The sequence below is a fragment of the Gnatocerus cornutus genome, chromosome 6 (assembly GCF_029298725.1).
Source record: "Gnatocerus cornutus isolate USDA-ARS CGAHR chromosome 6, icGnaCorn1.1, whole genome shotgun sequence".
Classification (NCBI taxonomy): Eukaryota; Metazoa; Arthropoda; class Insecta; order Coleoptera; family Tenebrionidae; genus Gnatocerus; species Gnatocerus cornutus.
In genome coordinates this window covers 13,189,062-13,208,706 of record NC_142238.1, presented here as the reverse complement: position 1 = coordinate 13,208,706, position 19,645 = coordinate 13,189,062, and the positions used below count along the sequence as shown (strand labels likewise).

The 19,645-nt window shown below is 38.7% G+C and overlaps 6 protein-coding genes across 7 annotated transcripts; 3 read left to right on the top strand and 3 right to left on the bottom strand.

The window, feature by feature from the left end:
* The first annotated feature begins 4,304 nt into the window (after positions 1-4,304).
* On the top strand, positions 4,305-5,552 carry LOC148173119 (ubiquitin-like protein 7). Its single transcript, XM_088038808.1, has 3 exons — positions 4,305-4,491; positions 4,543-4,748; positions 4,803-5,552. The coding sequence occupies exons 1-3, from the start codon at positions 4,350-4,352 to the stop codon at positions 5,478-5,480; spliced, it is 1,026 nt and encodes a 341-aa protein (XP_087894934.1). The 5' UTR covers positions 4,305-4,349; the 3' UTR covers positions 5,481-5,552.
* Positions 5,553-5,624: 72 nt separating this feature from the next.
* Positions 5,625-6,410, bottom strand: RpS15 (ribosomal protein S15). Its single transcript, XM_088038175.1, has 3 exons — positions 6,264-6,410; positions 6,078-6,163; positions 5,625-6,021 (listed from the first exon to the last, which is right to left on the bottom strand). Exons 1-3 carry the CDS (start codon positions 6,273-6,275, stop codon positions 5,673-5,675), a joined length of 447 nt encoding a protein of 148 aa, XP_087894301.1. The 5' UTR covers positions 6,276-6,410; the 3' UTR covers positions 5,625-5,672.
* A 74-nt stretch (positions 6,411-6,484) lies between these two features.
* On the bottom strand, positions 6,485-7,879 carry Sirt6 (sirtuin 6). The gene is made up of 5 exons (XM_088038174.1): positions 7,788-7,879; positions 7,609-7,735; positions 7,024-7,565; positions 6,857-6,980; positions 6,485-6,809 (listed from the first exon to the last, which is right to left on the bottom strand). The coding sequence occupies exons 2-5, from the start codon at positions 7,672-7,674 to the stop codon at positions 6,513-6,515; spliced, it is 1,029 nt and encodes a 342-aa protein (XP_087894300.1). The 5' UTR covers positions 7,675-7,735; positions 7,788-7,879; the 3' UTR covers positions 6,485-6,512.
* Positions 7,880-7,965: 86 nt separating this feature from the next.
* Positions 7,966-15,717, top strand: Cbp80 (Nuclear cap-binding protein subunit 1). The gene is made up of 7 exons (XM_088038173.1): positions 7,966-8,057; positions 8,112-8,566; positions 8,616-9,499; positions 9,550-9,653; positions 14,628-14,866; positions 14,910-15,458; positions 15,511-15,717. Exons 1-7 carry the CDS (start codon positions 8,018-8,020, stop codon positions 15,622-15,624), a joined length of 2,385 nt encoding a protein of 794 aa, XP_087894299.1. The 5' UTR covers positions 7,966-8,017; the 3' UTR covers positions 15,625-15,717.
* On the bottom strand, positions 9,712-13,027 carry LOC148173116 (uncharacterized). The gene is made up of 2 exons (XM_088038172.1): positions 12,920-13,027; positions 9,712-12,874 (listed from the first exon to the last, which is right to left on the bottom strand). The coding sequence occupies exons 1-2, from the start codon at positions 12,956-12,958 to the stop codon at positions 9,965-9,967; spliced, it is 2,949 nt and encodes a 982-aa protein (XP_087894298.1). The 5' UTR covers positions 12,959-13,027; the 3' UTR covers positions 9,712-9,964.
* A 112-nt stretch (positions 15,718-15,829) lies between the features above and the next one.
* Lon (lon protease homolog, mitochondrial) lies at positions 15,830-19,602 on the top strand. 2 transcript variants are annotated; one of them, XM_088039184.1, is made up of 8 exons: positions 15,830-16,322; positions 16,369-16,627; positions 16,784-17,163; positions 17,214-17,518; positions 17,565-17,794; positions 17,845-18,037; positions 18,338-19,051; positions 19,100-19,602. In XM_088039184.1, exons 1-8 carry the CDS (start codon positions 15,942-15,944, stop codon positions 19,452-19,454), a joined length of 2,817 nt encoding a protein of 938 aa, XP_087895310.1. In that variant the 5' UTR covers positions 15,830-15,941; the 3' UTR covers positions 19,455-19,602. The 2 variants fall into 2 exon arrangements, with proteins under 2 accessions (XP_087895310.1, XP_087895309.1); XM_088039183.1 differs by having other exon boundaries at positions 16,733-17,163.
* The last annotated feature ends 43 nt before the right edge of the window (positions 19,603-19,645 follow it).

Below are 19,645 nucleotides of genomic sequence, written 5' to 3'. Positions count from 1 at the left end.
GTGGATCTGCCCGATCTAATTTTCAAGTTGCTGGCGAACCACCGGAAGCTGGAAATCAGACTACCGGAAGTCCTTTTTTTAAATCGTCTGCAAAGAACAGCTTTACTTTTTGTGCATTAAAGGAGTTTCTTAATAACTACAAAGCTTGGTACATGTTCTAAAGTAGTAAATCCAATAAAAAGTCAGCAAGAAGTCGTGGATCCACCCACTCGTAGAAACTTGCGTGCACTTCCTCCTAGTTGTAATAAAAAGTTTTTAGCTGTTGAGTTGGTTTCGGTTGAGTAGGTACTGTGAGAAAATGACAAAGTGTTCTTATTCTCGGCGACATTATCAGGCCCAACTTGCTCATAAAAATGACCTGGCACCCTTAAACGTCATGTGTAACGCCCATATTCATATGTCATAGCGTCGGCAGTCTACGAATAAGGAGTTGATGACATATTGTAGAACATCCAACTTACTCCATGACTTTCATATTTCAAATTAAGTGAACGTTTTATTAGACTTTCAAGTCGAGTGGGTTTTTCGCTTTTCATTTTCTGCCTTGTGAATAACTTATGGTCTATAAGTAGATGCCGCCTAAACAAATGTGCTCATAAGTTAATCCTATTTTCAGGTGCGAGCAAGTTTAAATTGCATGGAATCAACTCTGAAAGATAACTTTCAAAACTCAAAACTCAAACAGTTGCCAACGCCTTTATAGAGACATGGAATTTGGTGTAATTAAAACTGGAAACTAAAAATTAAAAAAATCACCAGGTGACTTTAGTGCTATTAACTGGAGTGCTAGACGACTGTGGGATATAGTCTAATGTTTTATGTTACTTCAGGGATTTCGAGATAAGTGATAACCGCATTGTGGAGGTAATATTATATATGCATCCGTGGAATTCATGGACTAATGCTTTCCAATGCATTAAAACATTCATGTTAGTATACATGCGAAAAACAAACATGTAATTTTAATACCGAGCTCAGTTTTTCCAGCAACAAAAAAAAAGAGCTTCAGTTGAATGAAATTTTATAAAAACATGATTTTTACAAAAAAAATTCGACAAAAAAAACCCACTCGTTATTTTCTTATCATGTTTTATTAAAATTTCATTAGAAGGAGAATCAAATATGTAACTCTACGTGGACTGAGAACTGTAATAATTACACTAGTTTACAAGATTTGATATCCCACAATGAAAGATTAAATCTAGAAGAGTTTTTAAGGAAAATTCAAAACTAAATACAGAAAAAAATTATGACGTCTGGTATTTTACTTATACAGGGTGTCTTTCTAAATTGACTACAAGCTCATATCTCCGTTTATTTTTGAAGAAAAATTTTGAATTTTCGCACAATCATAGAAGGCCATATGGTGCATCTTTCAAGACTACTACGCTCACTGTAAGTCGCAAACTCAGCCTACTGTGATTTTTTGAATAGAGGAATTTTTCAATACTTTGCTTCGAGTCAGAGATATGGATTAAAGTTATTAAGAAAAGTTGCTTATAATCAAATTTAAAGTTTTTACAGATTTTAGCCAAAAATTCAAATTTTAAATTTAAAAAATATTGCATCTTGCGTATCATTCCACCCACAAATGAATGCTTTCCTACGCATAAAAAAAATCCGGAGAAAAATCCAGAGGTGATAAAATTATGCCCAATGGATTTTTGTGATCACAGTGGACGGGATATAAAAAAAAAGAAATTTGTAAACTAGTGTTATTATTTATTCGTGACATTTCGTGAGTCATTATCTAATTACCTTAACAAACAACAACTGATACATAAAACAATAAAGTACAACAAAAACGTTTTATCCAGAAATCACTTCATGTAAATTGGTACTTTATAGTCTTTCGTAACACGCAGTTTTACAACACTGGTCACAGTTTTATTGTTTTTTTATTGTAAAATCGATGGCACACACCTTTAGATTCTTTTATCTGTCAATACCTCTTTTCGTGGGTGTAATGTAGTAAACCAATTTCTGTGTGAACGCGAATATGTTCTTATAAAAATAATAATTAAATGCAGGCACTACTGTAAATAATAGAGTAAGATTAAGTTCAGCGGTCCTTATCACATACAGGCATTAACTATAATCTGGATAAAACTGCTGCAAAATTGTTTCTCTGCAGATAATCTTTAAAAGTTAAACGTAGCTCGAGTAAATTACCATGTAATAGTACGCAGTACGAGATTGTTAAATTTAGTAGAAAAATCTGCCAACAATAGAAAATTAGAGCCCTGCAGTAACTTGAGAGTGTATTCTTTATGTTCATGAATAACTCTTGTTTTTTGTAAGCATCAAGGTAAAACAAAACGAAGATAAGATTATCGTCCCTACTTTGCATACAACACACGAAGACCCTTTAACAAACAGAGAAAAAGAAATATAAAAACCGTCTTAAGATGATGTGCATATTTTAACTCGGGATACGTGTCTTTCGTATTCTTGCACTATTGCGTCTAGGAAAAAAATAAAAATGATTGTCCGTCATTGTAGAAAACACGAAAAGGCGAACAAAACCAATTTAGATTTCTGAGACTCGCTGACATACATTGAATTCCTGGACAATGACAAGCTCGAGCCTTTACAGTTAACAGCATTGATAATTCTAGCTTATCAAGCATTTACACAATTACCAATGCCATTAGCAAATACGACAATAAATGTCCTCTCGAACAATCCTCATAAAAGGTGGTCAACCAACTATACACCCTCTTTATCTAAAATTAGACTGAAGGCAACAGCCCTTCTATCACAATAATAATCGCAGATCAACAGGGGAGAGGATTAATGATGTAGAGCCCCTTTAAATTTTATTCGGCTCATTTATCGTCAGCTAAATCATCTTTGACATCCGGCTGACGGGCGAGAAATATTTCTAATCGCAACTCGGAGTGGAGCGCAAGGATAAATATTCTGTAGCTAAATATAAATTAAAAAAAATTTTTATGGAATAATATATTGTTACAATCAGCGATATTAAAAAAAACATAAAATGTATTAGATTAGCGAGTTTTGTTTTTTGCTGCCACGTCTTAACCACTCATTTTATTACTGTTTTTTTTTTAAGTTTTAATTCGTTTTTTCAAAGGTTTGCTAAGAATTTCACCTAACAAAAGTTAAATTGAAATTCCCGCCGCCCGCGTCGCCAACAGCACCGCACGAATAACCCCAATACCCACCCGATCATCTGTCCACTTTTGTTTTCGTTTAGTTTATTGCACGGGGTATTAGCTTCGAGGCGAATTTGGTTTATAAATTATCTAGTTCCAAAAATGGTCAAACAGGTGGCGTCTCAAACAAATGCAGGAGCTGAGCATGCGCGAGGTTTGCGCGCTGTCGACAAATTTCACAGGCGACCCTCTTTACAATTTACCTTATTTTAAAAACTGCAATTTTGACCGATTTCCTTGAATGAATGTTTTTATTGTCAATATGATTGTTCTTATTGATTTGTTATGGTTACTTGGTAATTTAGATATATCGCTCACTTACAATTATTACAAGAGTGGAAACGGTGTCTTTACCGTTTTTTCACCAAATTACTATTCATTCATTACAATTAAAAAAAAATCAATAATATACATATTTTCTATGTCCCCTACAACTACGTAGTTGTAAGGGCCATCATTTTTTCCTATTGTACTACTTCTTACTTAAAATCTTGTAATGTTGAATGAGCAATGCTAAGAACTTTTCTTTCTCAGTATATTGTTAATATTAAATAATAATATTATTAATACTGAGGCTACTGATCGTCAATTTTATTGTTGGTTTGATTTTAAATTAAAATAGTTTATTTTATTAGTTTGTACTTATTGAACTATTCAAGCAATCACATCACCCAATTTCTTTTGGTATTGTTTCAATCACTTTACAAACAAATTGGTAACTAATGATTACAAATAAAAAAAAGCTTAACAAAAATGAATTCAACGGGATTCGAACAGGTTGACTCCTAATTTCTGCTTTGAAGTTCATAAAAATTATGCAAGATAGCGCTTTAACATTACCCCTTCCAATTCATCTTGTCTTCAGCCAGCATCGAGAAATCTTGCAAAGTGCCAAGGTTACAAACGATTATTCAAGCTGGAAATACCATGCATTGCATCAATTCAACAGGAACTTGCGTGGCGCAGAAGTCTGCGTGGTAGGCTCGGGAACAGTCCGAATGAGTCAGAGAGTTCGACTAGGGTTCGAATCCCGGCGAGAGCTTTTACACTTTTTTTTGCGATTTAGTACATGAAAATTATGCATGATGGCGCTCTTTAGAAACAGCTTGGAACAATGGAGTCAGTGTTCTGTATTACCTATTCTGTGGTTTATTGTCAAACTGTCAAACGATGCCAGCAAGGGTGCTTTTAGGAATTTGGGATTCCTCGCAGTGCAAAAGTGTAGAATTAGAAATAAAAGACTTAAACAGCAAAGTAGAAGTCGTGAAAAATGAAGCTATCAAGATATTAAATACCCCACAAGTACCAATTGGTAAGCCAATGACACATCAAAAAAATTTGAGGTTATAGTTTCTTTGTTTAGAGTTGGTATACTGCGGACTAGTGTTAGAGAATGACCAGTCCTTGTCTTCCTATGGAATAAGATATGGAGCTACAATTTACGTTGTTGAAAAGAATCTCCCTCAGAATGTCTCTAAAGGAAGAGCTCTTTCAGAGAAAGAAGTGCAACAACTTGTGGTGGCTTTTAGGGCTTTTACGTTGTCGTCAGGGTATCGAGCTGCGCTACAGGTTTGTATCCACAACTCTTGTTCTTATTTTAACGTGAATTTGGTGTGTTAATAGAGGCTATCCCGTCCTGAGGTCTTAGAAACGATAATCGCGGCAACTCCTGGCCTTGCAGATGACCCTGCAGCTATAGCCATCATCCAAGACCCAGAGCTCATCGTCCATATGTCAGACCCTGATACTATAAGAAGAGTGTCTGATAAACACCCAGCTTTGATTGAAGCTGCCAACTACATAGCAGCGCACATTCATGAAGAGCAAGCAAATGCTGATCCTTCTCAAGCTGGGACAAGCACTGGCTACTCTTATTCATTGGAAGCGCTCTCAGATGATGAAGAAATGGATACATCAATGAGAGAACCCCATCCGTTATCTAGAAACACTTCTTACAATGCTATTACCGCCGCCCAGTTAGCTGCTGCAATTGCTAATGCCACCAACACTACATTTAACACAAATAGTGCTGGAATGCCACCGACACCTACAACCTCCGGAAATTTGATCACTAGTGAAATGTTTAGCAATGCAATTCAACAGGCTCTAGGAGGAGCTCCTACCACCCCAAGTAGAGAAGTGGAGAGTTTAGAGAGTATAACAAGAAGATTGCAACCACAGCTGCAACAAATGCACGAGATTGGACTCAGGAATGATTCTGTGAATATTAGGGCTCTTCAGGCGACTGCTGGGGACGTAGAAGCCGCAATTGACTTGGTTTTCAATGGCGCAATCGATTAATAGCTTAAAGCTTCAATTGTTGTAAATTTGTAATATGTTTAGCATTTAATAAAAGTCTTACTAAACCATAAATAGTTTAAATACGCACTGAAAAGGAAGCATGAGTTAGGAGCCACAGGAAATTGGTATAAACTGGAAAACCTGTTTCTCTCAAATCATTTTATTAGAACTTACGTTAAAAAAACCAACACTCTACTTGAGAGGAATGAACCTAGAGCTGTGAGTGGCACCAATACCGGGCCTGCCGTGTTTTACGGGTTTGTAAGTCAGTGAGAATTCTCCCAAATAGTGTCCAATCATCTCAGGTTTGATTTCAACCTGGGTAAACGCTTTACCGTTGTAAACACCCACGATTGAACCGACCATCTCGGGCACAATGATCATGTTACGCAAATGCGTCTTCACGATTTCGGGTTTTTCTAGTGGGGGCGCCTCTTTTTTAGCTTTGCGGAGTTTCTTCACCAAAGCCATCGGTTTACGTTTAAGACCGCGGCTAAAACGCCTTCTTGCACGGCAATGCATCAGTTCCATTAATTGTTCACTACGAAAAATAAAGAGTTTGAAATGTGAACTCACGTTTTGAGGTTAGGTGCTTACTTTGGAAGGTCTAGAAGTTGGTCCAAATCGACACCTCGGTAGGTGAACTTCTTGAAGGTCCTCTTCTTCTTGACTTGCTCATCAGCCTACAAAGCGCGGTATTAACAACGTTTGGAAATAACATGCCGTACAACAAAATAGGAACACATAATACAAAGTTGAGAAAAATTGGAAATAAACACTCACTTTATCAGCCATGGTGAATTAAAAAATGTTCAAACGATTTCTTGCTAAAAATTCACGAAGATGGTTATTATTTCCGAAGATATTTGTTTTCAGCAACAAATAACTTCGTCCGCCATTAACTGTGACGTAAAAAGACCGGGGAACTTTTTGTTTCCCCCAAACTGGACCGCACTGCAATCGAACCAACCAATCCAAAAGAGGAGGGAAATTCAAAATATAAATATTGAAAAAGGTTTATTTAAGTAAAAATCATGTAAAATCGACGGTCTGCGTAACTGTTGCTTCATTATCTTTCTTCAACTTCGATACTTTCTTCTTAATCTCCAACTTCCGTTTCTTGAAATTCTTACAATAAAGATCATAAAGCGCCTTTATTTCTTTAATATTGTTTTTTGTAATGTCCCAGGAACGTGAAGGACCCTCACACTCCATTTTAGTTGGGTCAATTTCTTTAGAATAATCAGGGATTTCAACCCCCAACCTTTTGGCCACTTTTTCAAGCACGTCATCAACATACGTGCTTATAATTAAATCGGCTTTTTTGTCCTACAACAAAAAATACAGATTTTGTATAAACTAAACGTGATTGTTACGTGTTTAGTTGGTTGTAAATTCACGATTACAACTTTTCCTCCGTATTTTTTGCACCTCAGAGGCAAGTTTCCACTAGGAACAATCTGTAAAGTTGTTCCCAGACAGATATTCAGATCTGCAACACTAAAAACAACAATTTATGATTTTTTTACACCGCTGAATTTACCTTGAGTGATAATCAGACATTTCTAGGTCTTTGTCAGGCAAACCATGCTCCCAATCTAAGATTGTGTCAAATAATTTCCCCCTACAAGGTCTTCCTTTGAGTATTCTTTTACAGTCAGTATCTAAACACTTTTTTCCCACAGTTTCAGCAGGGGAAGATCTTATAAACTGACAATCACAAAAATTGCATTGCTCTATGAACATATTACCATGCAGTTCTGCAATGAATTTCCTATCAACTCCACTCTTTAAATGTAATCCATCAATATTCTGACTAATTACATAGTGAACATATTTCTCGTCAATTAATTTTTTTATAGCCATGTGAGTTTTAGTTGGTACAGCTTCATTGAAGGAAATATCAATGTTGGGCTTTTTCCCTTGTTTTTCAAGAGTCCACACACCATTGGGGCCTCTAAAATCTGGGATTCCCGCTGATGTGCTTATACCAGCACCAGTGTGAAGTACTACATGTCTAGCATTTTTAATCCATTCAGCTAGTTTCTCACACTTATCATTAACAACATCAGGGCCATCAAATCTCTAGAAAATTTAATGAAAAAGTGACAAAAAAAAATACTGTTACCTCTGGAGCCCCCAGAACGCCTTTGTGCTCATAGGGCGACAACCCATCGGCGTAATTACACGACATTATGGTTTACTTCTTGTAATTATCCACTTTTCACAGAGGACACCGCTTCAGCCCAAAAAGACTGAAATAAGCAAAAACCCGTTTCCTAATTTTTTTGCACTCCCAAAACTTACCGCCGCGTTATCATAACATGCTCATAAATTTGAAGACGCCTTTTATGGCCAAATCTTTTATTTTTATTTATACATTTCAAGGAAAGTGAGGTTAATATTAGTAACTTTCGGTTTGTCACCAGAAAACTGACAGTTGACAGTGCGTGCGTGACGGCGTCGAAGCCGATTTTGTGGTTAATAAATGGGACAGCGTTAATAATTTTAGTTTTCGTGTATTTATTTGAGTGAAAATGAGTCGTAGACGACCCCACGAGGAGGAGGACGGTTATGGTAAGCCCCTCAGTGTCCACTCATTCTTCTGTAGTTAAACAACCCCCATTTTAGACCGTGCCTACCGAAAACGCAGAAGAGTTTCTGAAAACCAAGAAATAGAAGACCGTTTGGAGTCTCTAATTTTACGTGTTGGCGAGAAGAGCACATCCTCTCTTGAGTCGAACTTGGAGGGCTTGGCCAGCGTGCTAGAAGCGGATTTGTCGACGTTCCGCGTGAAGATTTTAAGAATTTTGACTGACTGTGCTATAAAAATGCCAGAGAAATGCACGATTTATACGACTTTAGTTGGTTTGCTGAACGTGAAGAATTATAATTTTGGAGGCGATTTTGTAGAGTACATGGTGAAGAATTTTAAAGAGTCTCTTAAGAATTGCAAGTGGGATGCAGCCCGCTATGCACTCAGGTTCTTGGCCGACTTGGTGAACTGTCACGTAGTTTCCGCACCGTCTCTTCTTCAGTTGTTGGATAATATGATTGATGCAGCTAATGAGGACAATGTCCCTCAAGTATGACGTCGTAATTTTTTTTATACATATCTTTATTCGTTTTTAATAGGTACGTCGCGATTGGTACGTTTTTGCCATCCTGAGCACCCTCCCTTGGGTAGGGCGCGAGCTATATGAAAAAAAGGAGCAATCTCTGGAACACTTACTAGTACAAATTGAAGTTTTTCTGAATAAAAGAGCCAAGAAGCATCATAATGCCTTAAGAGTTTGGGCTGTGGATACTCCTCACCCCCAAGAAGAATATCTAGATTGTCTATGGTCACAGATAAGGAAGCTCAGACAGGACAACTGGGCTGAAAAACACATCCCAAGACCTTATCTAGCGTTTGATTCCATCCTCTGTGAAGCTTTGCAACACAGTTTACCATCAATTTTACCACCCCCTCATCATGACTCTTACCAGTATCCAATGCCTTGGGTTGTGTTCCGTCTTTTTGATTACACAGATTGTCCAGAAGGTCCAATTCTACCAGGTGCTCATTCAATTGAACGGTTTTTGATAGAAGAGCACCTTCATTCAATCATTGAAATGTATCATCTAGAGAGAAAAGATTGTGCTGCTCATCTCCTCAACTTCCCGTACAAGTTAAAAATCCCGCTAGAATACTGCATAGTCGAGTGTATATTCGCCGAATTATTTCACATGCCCACGCCGCGATATCTCGAGATTGCTTATGGAGCTATTTTGATAGAGTTATGCAAGTTGCAGCCTTCAACAATGCCTCAAGTGTTAGCTCAAGCCACGGAAATGCTTTTTATGAGGATTGATTCTATGAACGTGTCTTGTTTTGATAGATTTGTTTGTTGGTTTTCTTACCATTTGAGCAACTTTCAGTTTAGATGGTCTTGGGAGGATTGGGATAGTTGTTTGACGCTTGATTTGGAACATCCCAAGCCGAAGTTTATTAGAGAAACTATGTTAAAGGCAATGAGGTTGGTTAGTGATAAATTTGATAACAAAGCGACTGCAATTTATTTTTTAGAATGTCTTACCACCAAAGAATTAGGGAGATCTTACCTGATTCCTTCAGCTGCTTCATACCAGTCAAGCCAGAACCAGACTACAAATACGCGAAGGAAGGAGCCGGTAAGTTTTTCATTAAAAAACGTTTTGATTATTCAATCGATTGAACAAACGGATTAGTTGATTATATAACTTTTTTTTCACAAAAAATTCCCAATTATGCTTTTTTATCATCTTAACGACATTAAATATTTATTTTAATACCAAAAATAAAATTGTTACACTATTTGGAAGCTTCTTGACTATTTTTGCAACACAAGAAGTAGCAAACTTAACAATAAATAATATAAAACTTTTTTGGGTGTACCATTAGAGCAGAACATAATAAAAATCGACCACCTTTTATATCACAGAGGCTTCAACTTGAATACTGCTTAAACTGTATCTTTCTTTTTTTCATCATCTACATTCACTCTTCTTAGACTTTTTCTTCTAGCAGTGAAGCTCCTTCTTCTATACTTTGGTTGTCGCGTTGTTTTCCGGTTCAGATAATCGATACTCCTAGCATGATTCACCAACTGCAAAGCTATATCATCAAAGGCTTTCTTAGTTTCACGAGTTTTTTCCGTCGTCGACGATACCCCTTTGTAAATCTTATAGTCAGTGAGTTCAGTTTCTTGAACGTCGGCTCTCACTGTTGGCTCGACCTGCGATTTCGTTCCATCTCTCTTATTTATCTCGAAACTGATAGAAGTACTATAACTTTGTTCCGTCGACGGTCCAGTTGTGGTACTAACAATCGTACGCTTCCTTCCAGGAGAGTAGAAATTATTATAAATGATTTTAGTAGTATTAGAAACCGGTCGTTTTGTCACTTTCGAGCTGTGTTTAATTTGCTTGGAACGACGACCACCGAACAACGCCTTCGATATGTCTGACTGAATAACCCGCTTTGTTGTCATTTGTGGAAGTTCGGTCGTTGTTTTCACTGCCGCAGTACCGAAAATATCGTCCTCATCAAAGTCTTTCTTCGAATCCGTGATTTTTGGAGGCTTTTCATTATCGGAAACCACCAAAAAGTCATCTGTGGTTGACGAAGCGATCGGTACTCTTTTTCTAGTTGTTTTCACTGTTGAAAGTGCCGTGACACGCGCCGGTGTTGTCTCCACAACGGTCGTTGGTAGATTTGATTGAGTTGATTGTGGTAAAGTCGTACCTTCTGTGATCGTCGGTTCGCTCTCAAAGTAGTACACTGAAGTAGTGGTCGGAAACTTCACAATTTGGGTACTTGGTAAGTGGTTGGTAGTCGGAACTAATGTGTTCGTGGTAGTACCAGCTTTGGTTGAGGTATCAAAAGTATATCCGAAAAGAGTCGTCGGTTTTGAGGCGAAAACTGTAAACACGGGAGTCGTAGATTCATAAACTGAGGGAACTCTTCCAGTTGTGATCGTTGGTTGTCTGATCGTCGTACTTCCCGATGTTGTACTTTGTTGTACCTCCCTGATTGTCGTAGGATTCGGCGCTGGAACAGTGTAGAGAATTGTACCTCCCGTTGTGCTTTGTTGTCCCTGCCTGATTGTCGTAGGATTCGGCGCTGTAACTGTATAGAGAGTTGTACCTCCCGTTGTACTTTGTTGTCTCTGGTGGATTGTCGTGGGATTCGCCGCTGTAACGGTATAGAGAGTTGTACCTCCCGTTGTACTTCGTTGCTCCTCAGTGGTACTAACCGGTACGAGAATTGTAGTTCTCTGTTCAGTGTAAGGAACTTTTTCAATAACAGTAGTTGTTTCGTGCCTCGGCGTGAATTTCTCTGTGATTGAAGGTTGAGTCACAGTACTGGAACCGTACGGAACTGTCGTTTCCTTTCTGTCCGGAGGCGGTAGCTGCTCATTTGTACCCTTCGGACTTGTTCTGATCGGAACTTCAGTCACAGGGTGCATCGGTTCCGTCGATGTGAGTGGTCGTACCTCAAACTGCTCAGCTTGCGTTGTAATGGGTACCGTGACTTTGTTGTACCGCGTTGTAAAAACATCAAAGTCTGGTAATGTTGTCTTTTTCGTTGGTTTGGGCGTCGTTGCTGTGACTGGTCGTACCTCAAACTGCTCAGTTGTGATCGGTATGGTGTTGTACTCCGTTGTAAAAATATCAAAGTCTGGTACCGTTGTTTTCCTCGTAGGTTTGGACGTTGTCGCTGTGACTTTCGGCGACGTTGGTATATCTACTGGTGTGTAATAATGTACTGTTGTTACCGGCATTGTAATCGGTTTTGGCGGTTGCGGCGTTGGTACCTGCGTTGTTGTTTGATAAAACAAATCAGGTTCTGAGTACTTCGTCACTTTCGTTGACGGGAACTTGATAGTAGTTGGTGCTAACGTATTTTGGGTCAGCGGTACTAGATGACCATCGGTGGTCTGTATAAACGTCGTTTGCGGCACGAGGGTGGTAACGTAAGTTGGTTTAACAGTTGTCTTGTCAGTTGGTGAGAACCGGTGAGGTACGTTCGAGGTTTTAGACGCTAGAGATTCTATCAGTTTTTTGTATAATTCGTACTCTTTCGGATCAATCGTAGTGTGATCGTTGTACTGATTCTGCGGATGATAAGACGAATAGAATCCGGGAAAACTATGCAATACGTGTTTGAAACCGTCAGGTCCGACGCCGATCAAGATCCCTGGTTTAAAGTGACCGCTTCCGGTCTCTTTGTGATCTTCGTTCTGCTCCACTGGTTGATTCTTGTACCATTTATCCCCGCTCAAGTAATTCGTGGAAGACGCACGAGGGTTGCTTCTTATCACGAAAATGTGACCAGGGACATTATAATTGATATATCCGTGTCTCCGGACTAGTTCTTCGTTAATTTCTGAAGTAATCGGTGATATTGTGTATTCTAACTCAAACACGTGGCCATACTGAGGGTCTCTGTGTCGTATCCTCTTAACAGTCCACAGCGCGAGGAGTTTATGATGATGTCCCAAACTTTTCCAAAGATGACACTGAGGAGATTCCGCGCATCTCGGATTATGACAATCATTACACTCGTCCTGATCCGAGTCCTGGAGGAATTTAAAACCCTCAGCGGTTACGTAAAGTTGTCCTCTTGCTAACACTGCGATGTCACCGAAAGGGCTCGCATGGTTTTGTCTCCCTAAAAAGGGAGCCTCCAGGAGTTGCTCGCGGAGAGTTGGCTCGGTGTAGTGTTCCCGTAAAAGAGCCTGATGAACTGATTCACGAAGACCTAATTCCCAATCGGTGAACTGCGGCGTATCAATGTGCCGACGAAAGTTTCGCACGCGTTGATGATCCACTCTTGTGGTAATTGATGATACTTCGCAAGGTTTAATTATCTGAAAGTTAGAAATGAGATTGGTAATGATGTAATCTGAACTTACCAAGTAGTAAAAAAGACAAAAAAGTGTTAAGTATCCCATGATTATTGGGCACCCGCGCTCTGCACATGTCACCCACGATCTACCATCACTGACTAAGTTTTCGCTCTACTCAAGAACCCCACCGATGATCCTAGAAGCTTTCAACATAGATATTTCCTAGCACAATTGTCTGCTTTTCTGCGCACTGATGAACAATAATTATATTTTTACGTGTGTGCAATAATAATATTACCTCATTTAGAAAGATGCCAAGATTATCCGAATTTTAATTCGCATCTGATAATTAAAATAAACGTTTTGTGGTAATTCTACTTGCTAATTTTCGAATTACATACAATAGTTGTCCAAAAAACGACCTCATTAAAAATAATTTGATTAATATAATGAAGTTCGGGATTTTTCTTCAATTTATATTTTTATGTGGATAGTTAAATCTGACCTTGTCCATTGTAAAATAATGACACTGGGCCTGGGATTTTTTAATTATTATTAAAAATGGTTTTCACTGGGCTATTATGATTTGTTTATTGTTGTAAGATCTTGATAAACTTTACAGCTTCATTGTTTGTTAAAATTGTTAACCAATATCTTGGGATCATCTTCGTTTTATAATTATTGTCATCGGCTGAGGTTTTGGTGATTTATTTTCGTTTTTAGACTAATGAAATACGCAACTCTAACATGTCAGTTTTTTAGTCAAATTATTATTATACAGAAGAAATTGTTGAGTTGGGAGGACTTATATTATTATGTAACGATCAGTTTTTTGCCTATTTCAAATATTTGATTGTCGGCAGTGATTTTTGCCCGTTTTTTTTATCTCGAATTTCCTATCTTATTCAGATTGAAAGTCACGTTTTCCGTCCTCATTACCTAAGACCCTATTTGCGTAAAATTAGGCCCTGTAATAAAATATTTTCATTTTTATTGCACAAATTCATTAAAGCTGATAACATCTCGCACTTGTGAAACTTGAGATGATTGTTCGCTGCTTCTAACTGTCCTTGGTTTCGTAGGGAAATTTAAAGGGAAAATTCGCCGAATAACCTTCTACCTTGAACTTAATTGCTCGCTACGAAAAAAGCGTATATGAATTCGTGTGTTTGTATCTGAAATTCGCATCTTCACGCTCGTGGGTTTCGAAACGAAAAACAATAATGAAAGTGCATGTTACATGACGAAGATTACAATTGTTTGAAGCGGCGAAACACGTGAACAATCATAACAAGCTTGACATAATTGGTACAGAAGGAAAACCTGTACATTTTATAATTACGTAGGAAAAGTTGATACGAAAGTGTCTAATTCTTGTAATTCTTGCTTCAGTGAGCTTGTCATGAAAATTGTGCGTAATGTTACATAAATGAGAGCTACACTACAGTTCCGGTCTTCCTGCGCGAAGTTCCTTTAAATCATTCTAAAACGTAATTTTATTATTATTACTTAATAAAGACCGACCTTGAGATGCCTGCTCTTTAAGTTTTTTAAGTAGCACAAGAATTAATTCAAGCCGTGCATCAGTAAAATCATACGAATTGTGAAAAAAACGTACAGCAACAGTACTTTCCTGCGATGGTGAAACTTTCCTAAATTATGAAATTTTTTTCATGCATAACGAATACAGGCTCTTAGGTCTTCAAGTGGTGGAAAATGCATCATTCTTTTGTGCACATTTCCTTTAATTTCACGCATTCCCTCATAATTTCAGCGTCCCTTCCTGGTACCTCCGCCGCACATCAACTGGTAGTGTCGATTCGCCAGAAATGCACCCCTGAAGAAGTCCTTGGCGTGTTGAAAGATCTTCCAAATCCTCGATCGGAGGAAGAGACTGACAGCAGATTCAATCCGCTGAAAATCGACGTCTTCGTGCAGACGTTGCTTAATTTGGGCTCTAAGAGTTTCTCTCATAGCTTCGCGGCGATATCGAAGTTTCTTTACGTTTTTAAGGTACGCGACAGTTTCATGAGAACTCAATTTCACGTTTGTTTAGATTTTAGCAGAGTCGGAAGAAGCCCAAATATGTGTCTTAAGAAACATGTTTGAATTGTGGCACCACCACCAACAAATGATGGTCGTGCTGGTGGACAAAATGTTGAAGATCCAAATCGTTGAGTGTTCAGCCGTTGCCAATTGGATTTTCTCTAAAGAGATGACCGGGGAATTCACCAAGACGTATCTATGGGAAGTCCTCCACTTAACCATTAAGAAAATGAACAGACATGTTATTAAGTTAGGTGGAGAATTAGCTGAAGCTAGAGAAAAGTTAGCACGTGCTGAAAGCAGCGAGAGCGAGTCGGAAGATGAGGATTCCAAGAAGAAACAGTCGGACTCCGAAAAACCAACGGAGGAGTACGTTGAAAGAATGGAAGAGAAACTGGAAGCGGCACAAGCTGATCAGAAGAATCTTTTTTTGATTATTTTTCAACGGTTTATTATGATTCTGTCTGAGCATTTGGTGAGGTGCGACACTGATGGGAGAGACTACGCCACGCATTGGTATAAATGGACTATTGGAAGGTTACAAGAAGTGTTTTTAGCGGTGAGTTTTATCGAGATAAATCGAAATTGTTTAATTTGATGGGTTGTTGCAGCATCACGAACAAGTTCAGAAGTACAGTTCCACGTTGGAGACTTTGCTGTTTACGCAAGATTTGGATCCTCATATTCTGGAAGTATTTCAACAGTTCGTGTCATTGAGGGCTTAACATTTTTATATTTAATATTGTATAATTACGCAGAAGTGTAGTTTATATCGTCTTGTACTAAATTTAAGAAATAAAAGTATTACATACTTTGAACGAGTCATGTTCATTTGCAAACCTGTTCTTAAAAAAAAACAAAAAAAGTCGTTGGGTCCAAAACAATTTTTTTTCAAAATTCAGCGTTTGTTCATTGGGGAATTCCACTCGTAATGTTGGCACCAAATCTGACAGTCCCCAGCTGTGACGTTTCGCAACGAAAAAATTCTCGAATGTTTTCATTTTTTTAAATAATTTTTAATGTCCCGATTGTTCGCATAAACATGTCCTATTTGTCCCGGGCGTTAACACATTCACGTAATTTTTCTCGTTCGTGGCGTCTCAATTCTAGAAGTTTTCATGTGTGTACATCGAGCGGTTTAACCCCACTTTCGGCATGCCCGTATCTTGTCTTGAGGAACGAACAGTTTAAACCTAAATTTGCTGTAAAAGCGCACAATTCCACTTTTAAAACGTTAGGTGTTGGTGCCCGATTCTTCAGTTCTAAAGATGACTCCGACGGCGAAGGGCGCCCCCCTGGTGAAGATGCCTCTTACAACACGCAGTTACCAGCGACTGTGGCTGTTCCTGAAGTATGGCCCCACGTCCCCGTCATAGCAATCAATCGGAACATCGTTTTTCCTAGATTCATCAAATTAATTGAGGTAAATATTAGAATCCAAAGTCCGTGTCATTTAAATTAGCTTTTAGTTGACCCACCCTACGTTAATTGAGTTGATTCGACGAAAAGTGAAGTTGAACCAACCTTACTGCGGTATTTTCCTAAAGAAAAGTGAAGAGAATGATTCTGAAGTTGTGGATAACGTAAATGATGTTTACAATGTTGGAGTTTTTGCTCAAATCCATGAAATGCAAGATCTAGGGGACCGATTAAGACTTGTGGTCATGGCGCATCGTAGAATTAAAATCACTGGCCAAATCCTGGATATTGATCAAGAAGAAGTCAAAGGTAGGTATCAACTACACATTCACAAAAATTCTTGTTTAACTAAATCACCCAGTAACATTTAATTTGCTTATATTTATCACTATAAGCAGCCCCCTTTTGCTGCAGAAATGAAACTCACATTTCCACTCTTTAAAACAACAATGAACGTATTTGTAGAGGAAACCGACGTAGAAAAGCGCCGCAGAAAACCCAGGAACAACCGCGTGAAGAAAACTGCCGAAGCTAAACCCTCCGAAAAACCTGAAGAGAAGAAAGATCCAAAGGAGGCATTGAAAGACATGTTCTTGATGGCGGAAGTTGAGAATGTTGTCCACAATAAATTCAAACAAACTGAAGAAGTAAAAGCTTTGACTCACGAAGTTATTAAGACAATACGTGATATCATTAGTTTGAATTCGATTTATCGGGATAGTCTTCAACAAATGATGCACCAAGGGCAGAGGGTTGTGGACAATCCGGTTTATCTTAGCGATTTGGGGGCGGCGCTCACCGCCGCTGAAGCTAAAGAACTGCAAGAAGTCTTGGAGGAGATGGATGTAAGTATGGACACTATTTTTTTACGAACTATGGAGTTTTTTTTTGCTAGATTCCCAAGAGATTGATGTTGTCACTTTCTCTTCTGAAGAAAGAGTTGGAACTGTCAAAGTTACAACAGAAAATCGGGAAAGAAGTAGAAGAGAAAGTGAAGCAACATCACCGGAAGTACATCTTGCAAGAACAACTCAAAGTCATCAAAAAGGAACTGGGACTGGAGAAAGAAGATAAGGACGCGGTGGGAGAGAAGTTCCGAGAGAGAATCAAAGATAAAGTTTTACCAGAAGCTGTAAACTCCGTCATTGAGGAAGAACTAAACAAACTGAATTTTCTGGAGAGTCACAGTTCTGAGTTTAAGTAGGTTTTAACTCTCTTCGTGATTTCTTTTTCACTCTTTGTTTAGTGTTACACGGAATTATTTAGACTGGCTGACGTCGCTTCCCTGGGGGATCTACAGTGAAGAAAACCTAAATCTTCAAAGAGCTTCCGAGATTTTAGACCAAGACCACTATGGAATGGACGACATCAAGCGCCGTATTTTAGAATTCATTGCAGTTAGTCAGTTGAAGGGTTCAACTCAAGGGAAAATTCTGTGTTTCCATGGACCTCCAGGGGTTGGAAAAACCAGCATTGGTATTGTAACATTAACTTAATTTTCTAAGGAGCTGAGAGTGTAATTGTAGCCAGGTCCATCGCCAGGGCTCTTAACCGGGAATACTTCAGATTTTCAGTCGGTGGAATGACTGACGTGGCTGAAATTAAAGGACACAGGCGAACTTACGTGGGGGCCATGCCGGGGAAAGTTATACAGTGCTTAAAGAAAACGAAGACTGAAAATCCGTTGGTTCTTATTGACGAGGTGGACAAAATAGGGAAGTAAGTAGCTTTGATCGCTAATAACTGACGTTAAATCAGTCATGACTTGCTTCCAACAACGATAATTACGTTTATTATTGTAATAACTTATGAAAAACTTGTCTAAATCTGCTATTATTGTTGCTCTCCGAAAATAATAATCGTTTACGCTTTGATTTGTTTTGTTTGCTGGCAAATTTTTTGTTCAAATAATTGGCACCTCCGTTTTTTCTTTATTAAATAACTGATATTTACAAACTTCCTTAATTATCTTCAACTTTTTTACTGGTTTCTTAATTATAATTGTTAACTCTTTTTCAGAGGCTATTCGGGCGATCCCAGCTCCGCCCTGCTGGAACTCCTGGACCCCGAGCAAAACGCCAATTTCCTCGACCACTACTTGGACGTCCCCGTCGACTTATCCAAAGTCCTCTTCATCTGCACCGCCAACATCGTAGATACAATTCCGGAGCCCCTTCGAGACAGAATGGAAATGATAGACATGTCCGGTTACGTAGCCGAAGAAAAACTCGCCATTGCCACTAAGTACCTCCTCCCTCAAGCAATGAAAGACAGCGGTCTCAACGACCAACACATTAAAATCGACGATTCCGCTTTAAACACGCTCATCAAGAGCTACTGTCGGGAGTCAGGAGTCAGAAACTTACAAAAACACATCGAGAAAGTGGTCAGAAAGGTCGCGTATAAAGTTGTAAAAGAGGAGGCGAATTTTATTGAAGTCGGAGCTAAAAATCTCGGGGACTTTGTGGGAAAACCTGTTTACTCGCAAGAGAGAATGTATCCAACAACGCCACCGGGTGTTGTCATGGGGCTGGCGTGGACAGCGATGGGAGGCTCGACTTTGTACATTGAAACAACTACGAGGAAATCGATGATTGAGAAGGAAACAGAGGGGAGTTTAGAGTTGACCGGACACTTAGGGGACGTCATGAAGGAGTCAGCGAAGATTGCATTAACAGTTGCAAGAAACTACTTGTACAAATTAGACCAAACCAACAAATTTCTACAAACGAGGTATTATCCCATTTTTACTTGTATTTTTCGTACTAATACTGTTTGTAGTCACTTACATCTCCACGTTCCTGAAGGAGCTACCCCGAAAGATGGCCCCAGCGCAGGGTGCACCATAGTCACCGCACTGTTGTCTCTAGCGAAAAACGAACCGATCCGACAGGATGTTGCCATGACTGGGGAGATTTCTTTGATGGGTAAAGTCTTACCAGTTGGTGGAATCAAAGAAAAGACCATTGCGGCGAAGAGGTCGGGAGTTAAATGCATCATTCTTCCGGAGGAAAACAAAAAGGATTTCAACGATCTTGCGACGTTTATCACAGACGGATTAGAAGTCCATTTTGTTAGTACATTCGATCAAGTGTATCAGATAGTGTTTAATAAACCAAGCCAAGCTGTTCCTTAATTTTGGTTGGATTTAATTATTTGTACTGTGAGCAAAAAGTGATGGTTGTTATTTGTTTATCACTGCATGTACAAAGAACTCTTTTTTACTGATTAGTTCGGAAATTCTATTTATTTTATAAATAAGAAATAAAAAGTCGAAAATATAATTAGTTTTATTTCTTACAAATCACGCGTGTCACGAATAAGACT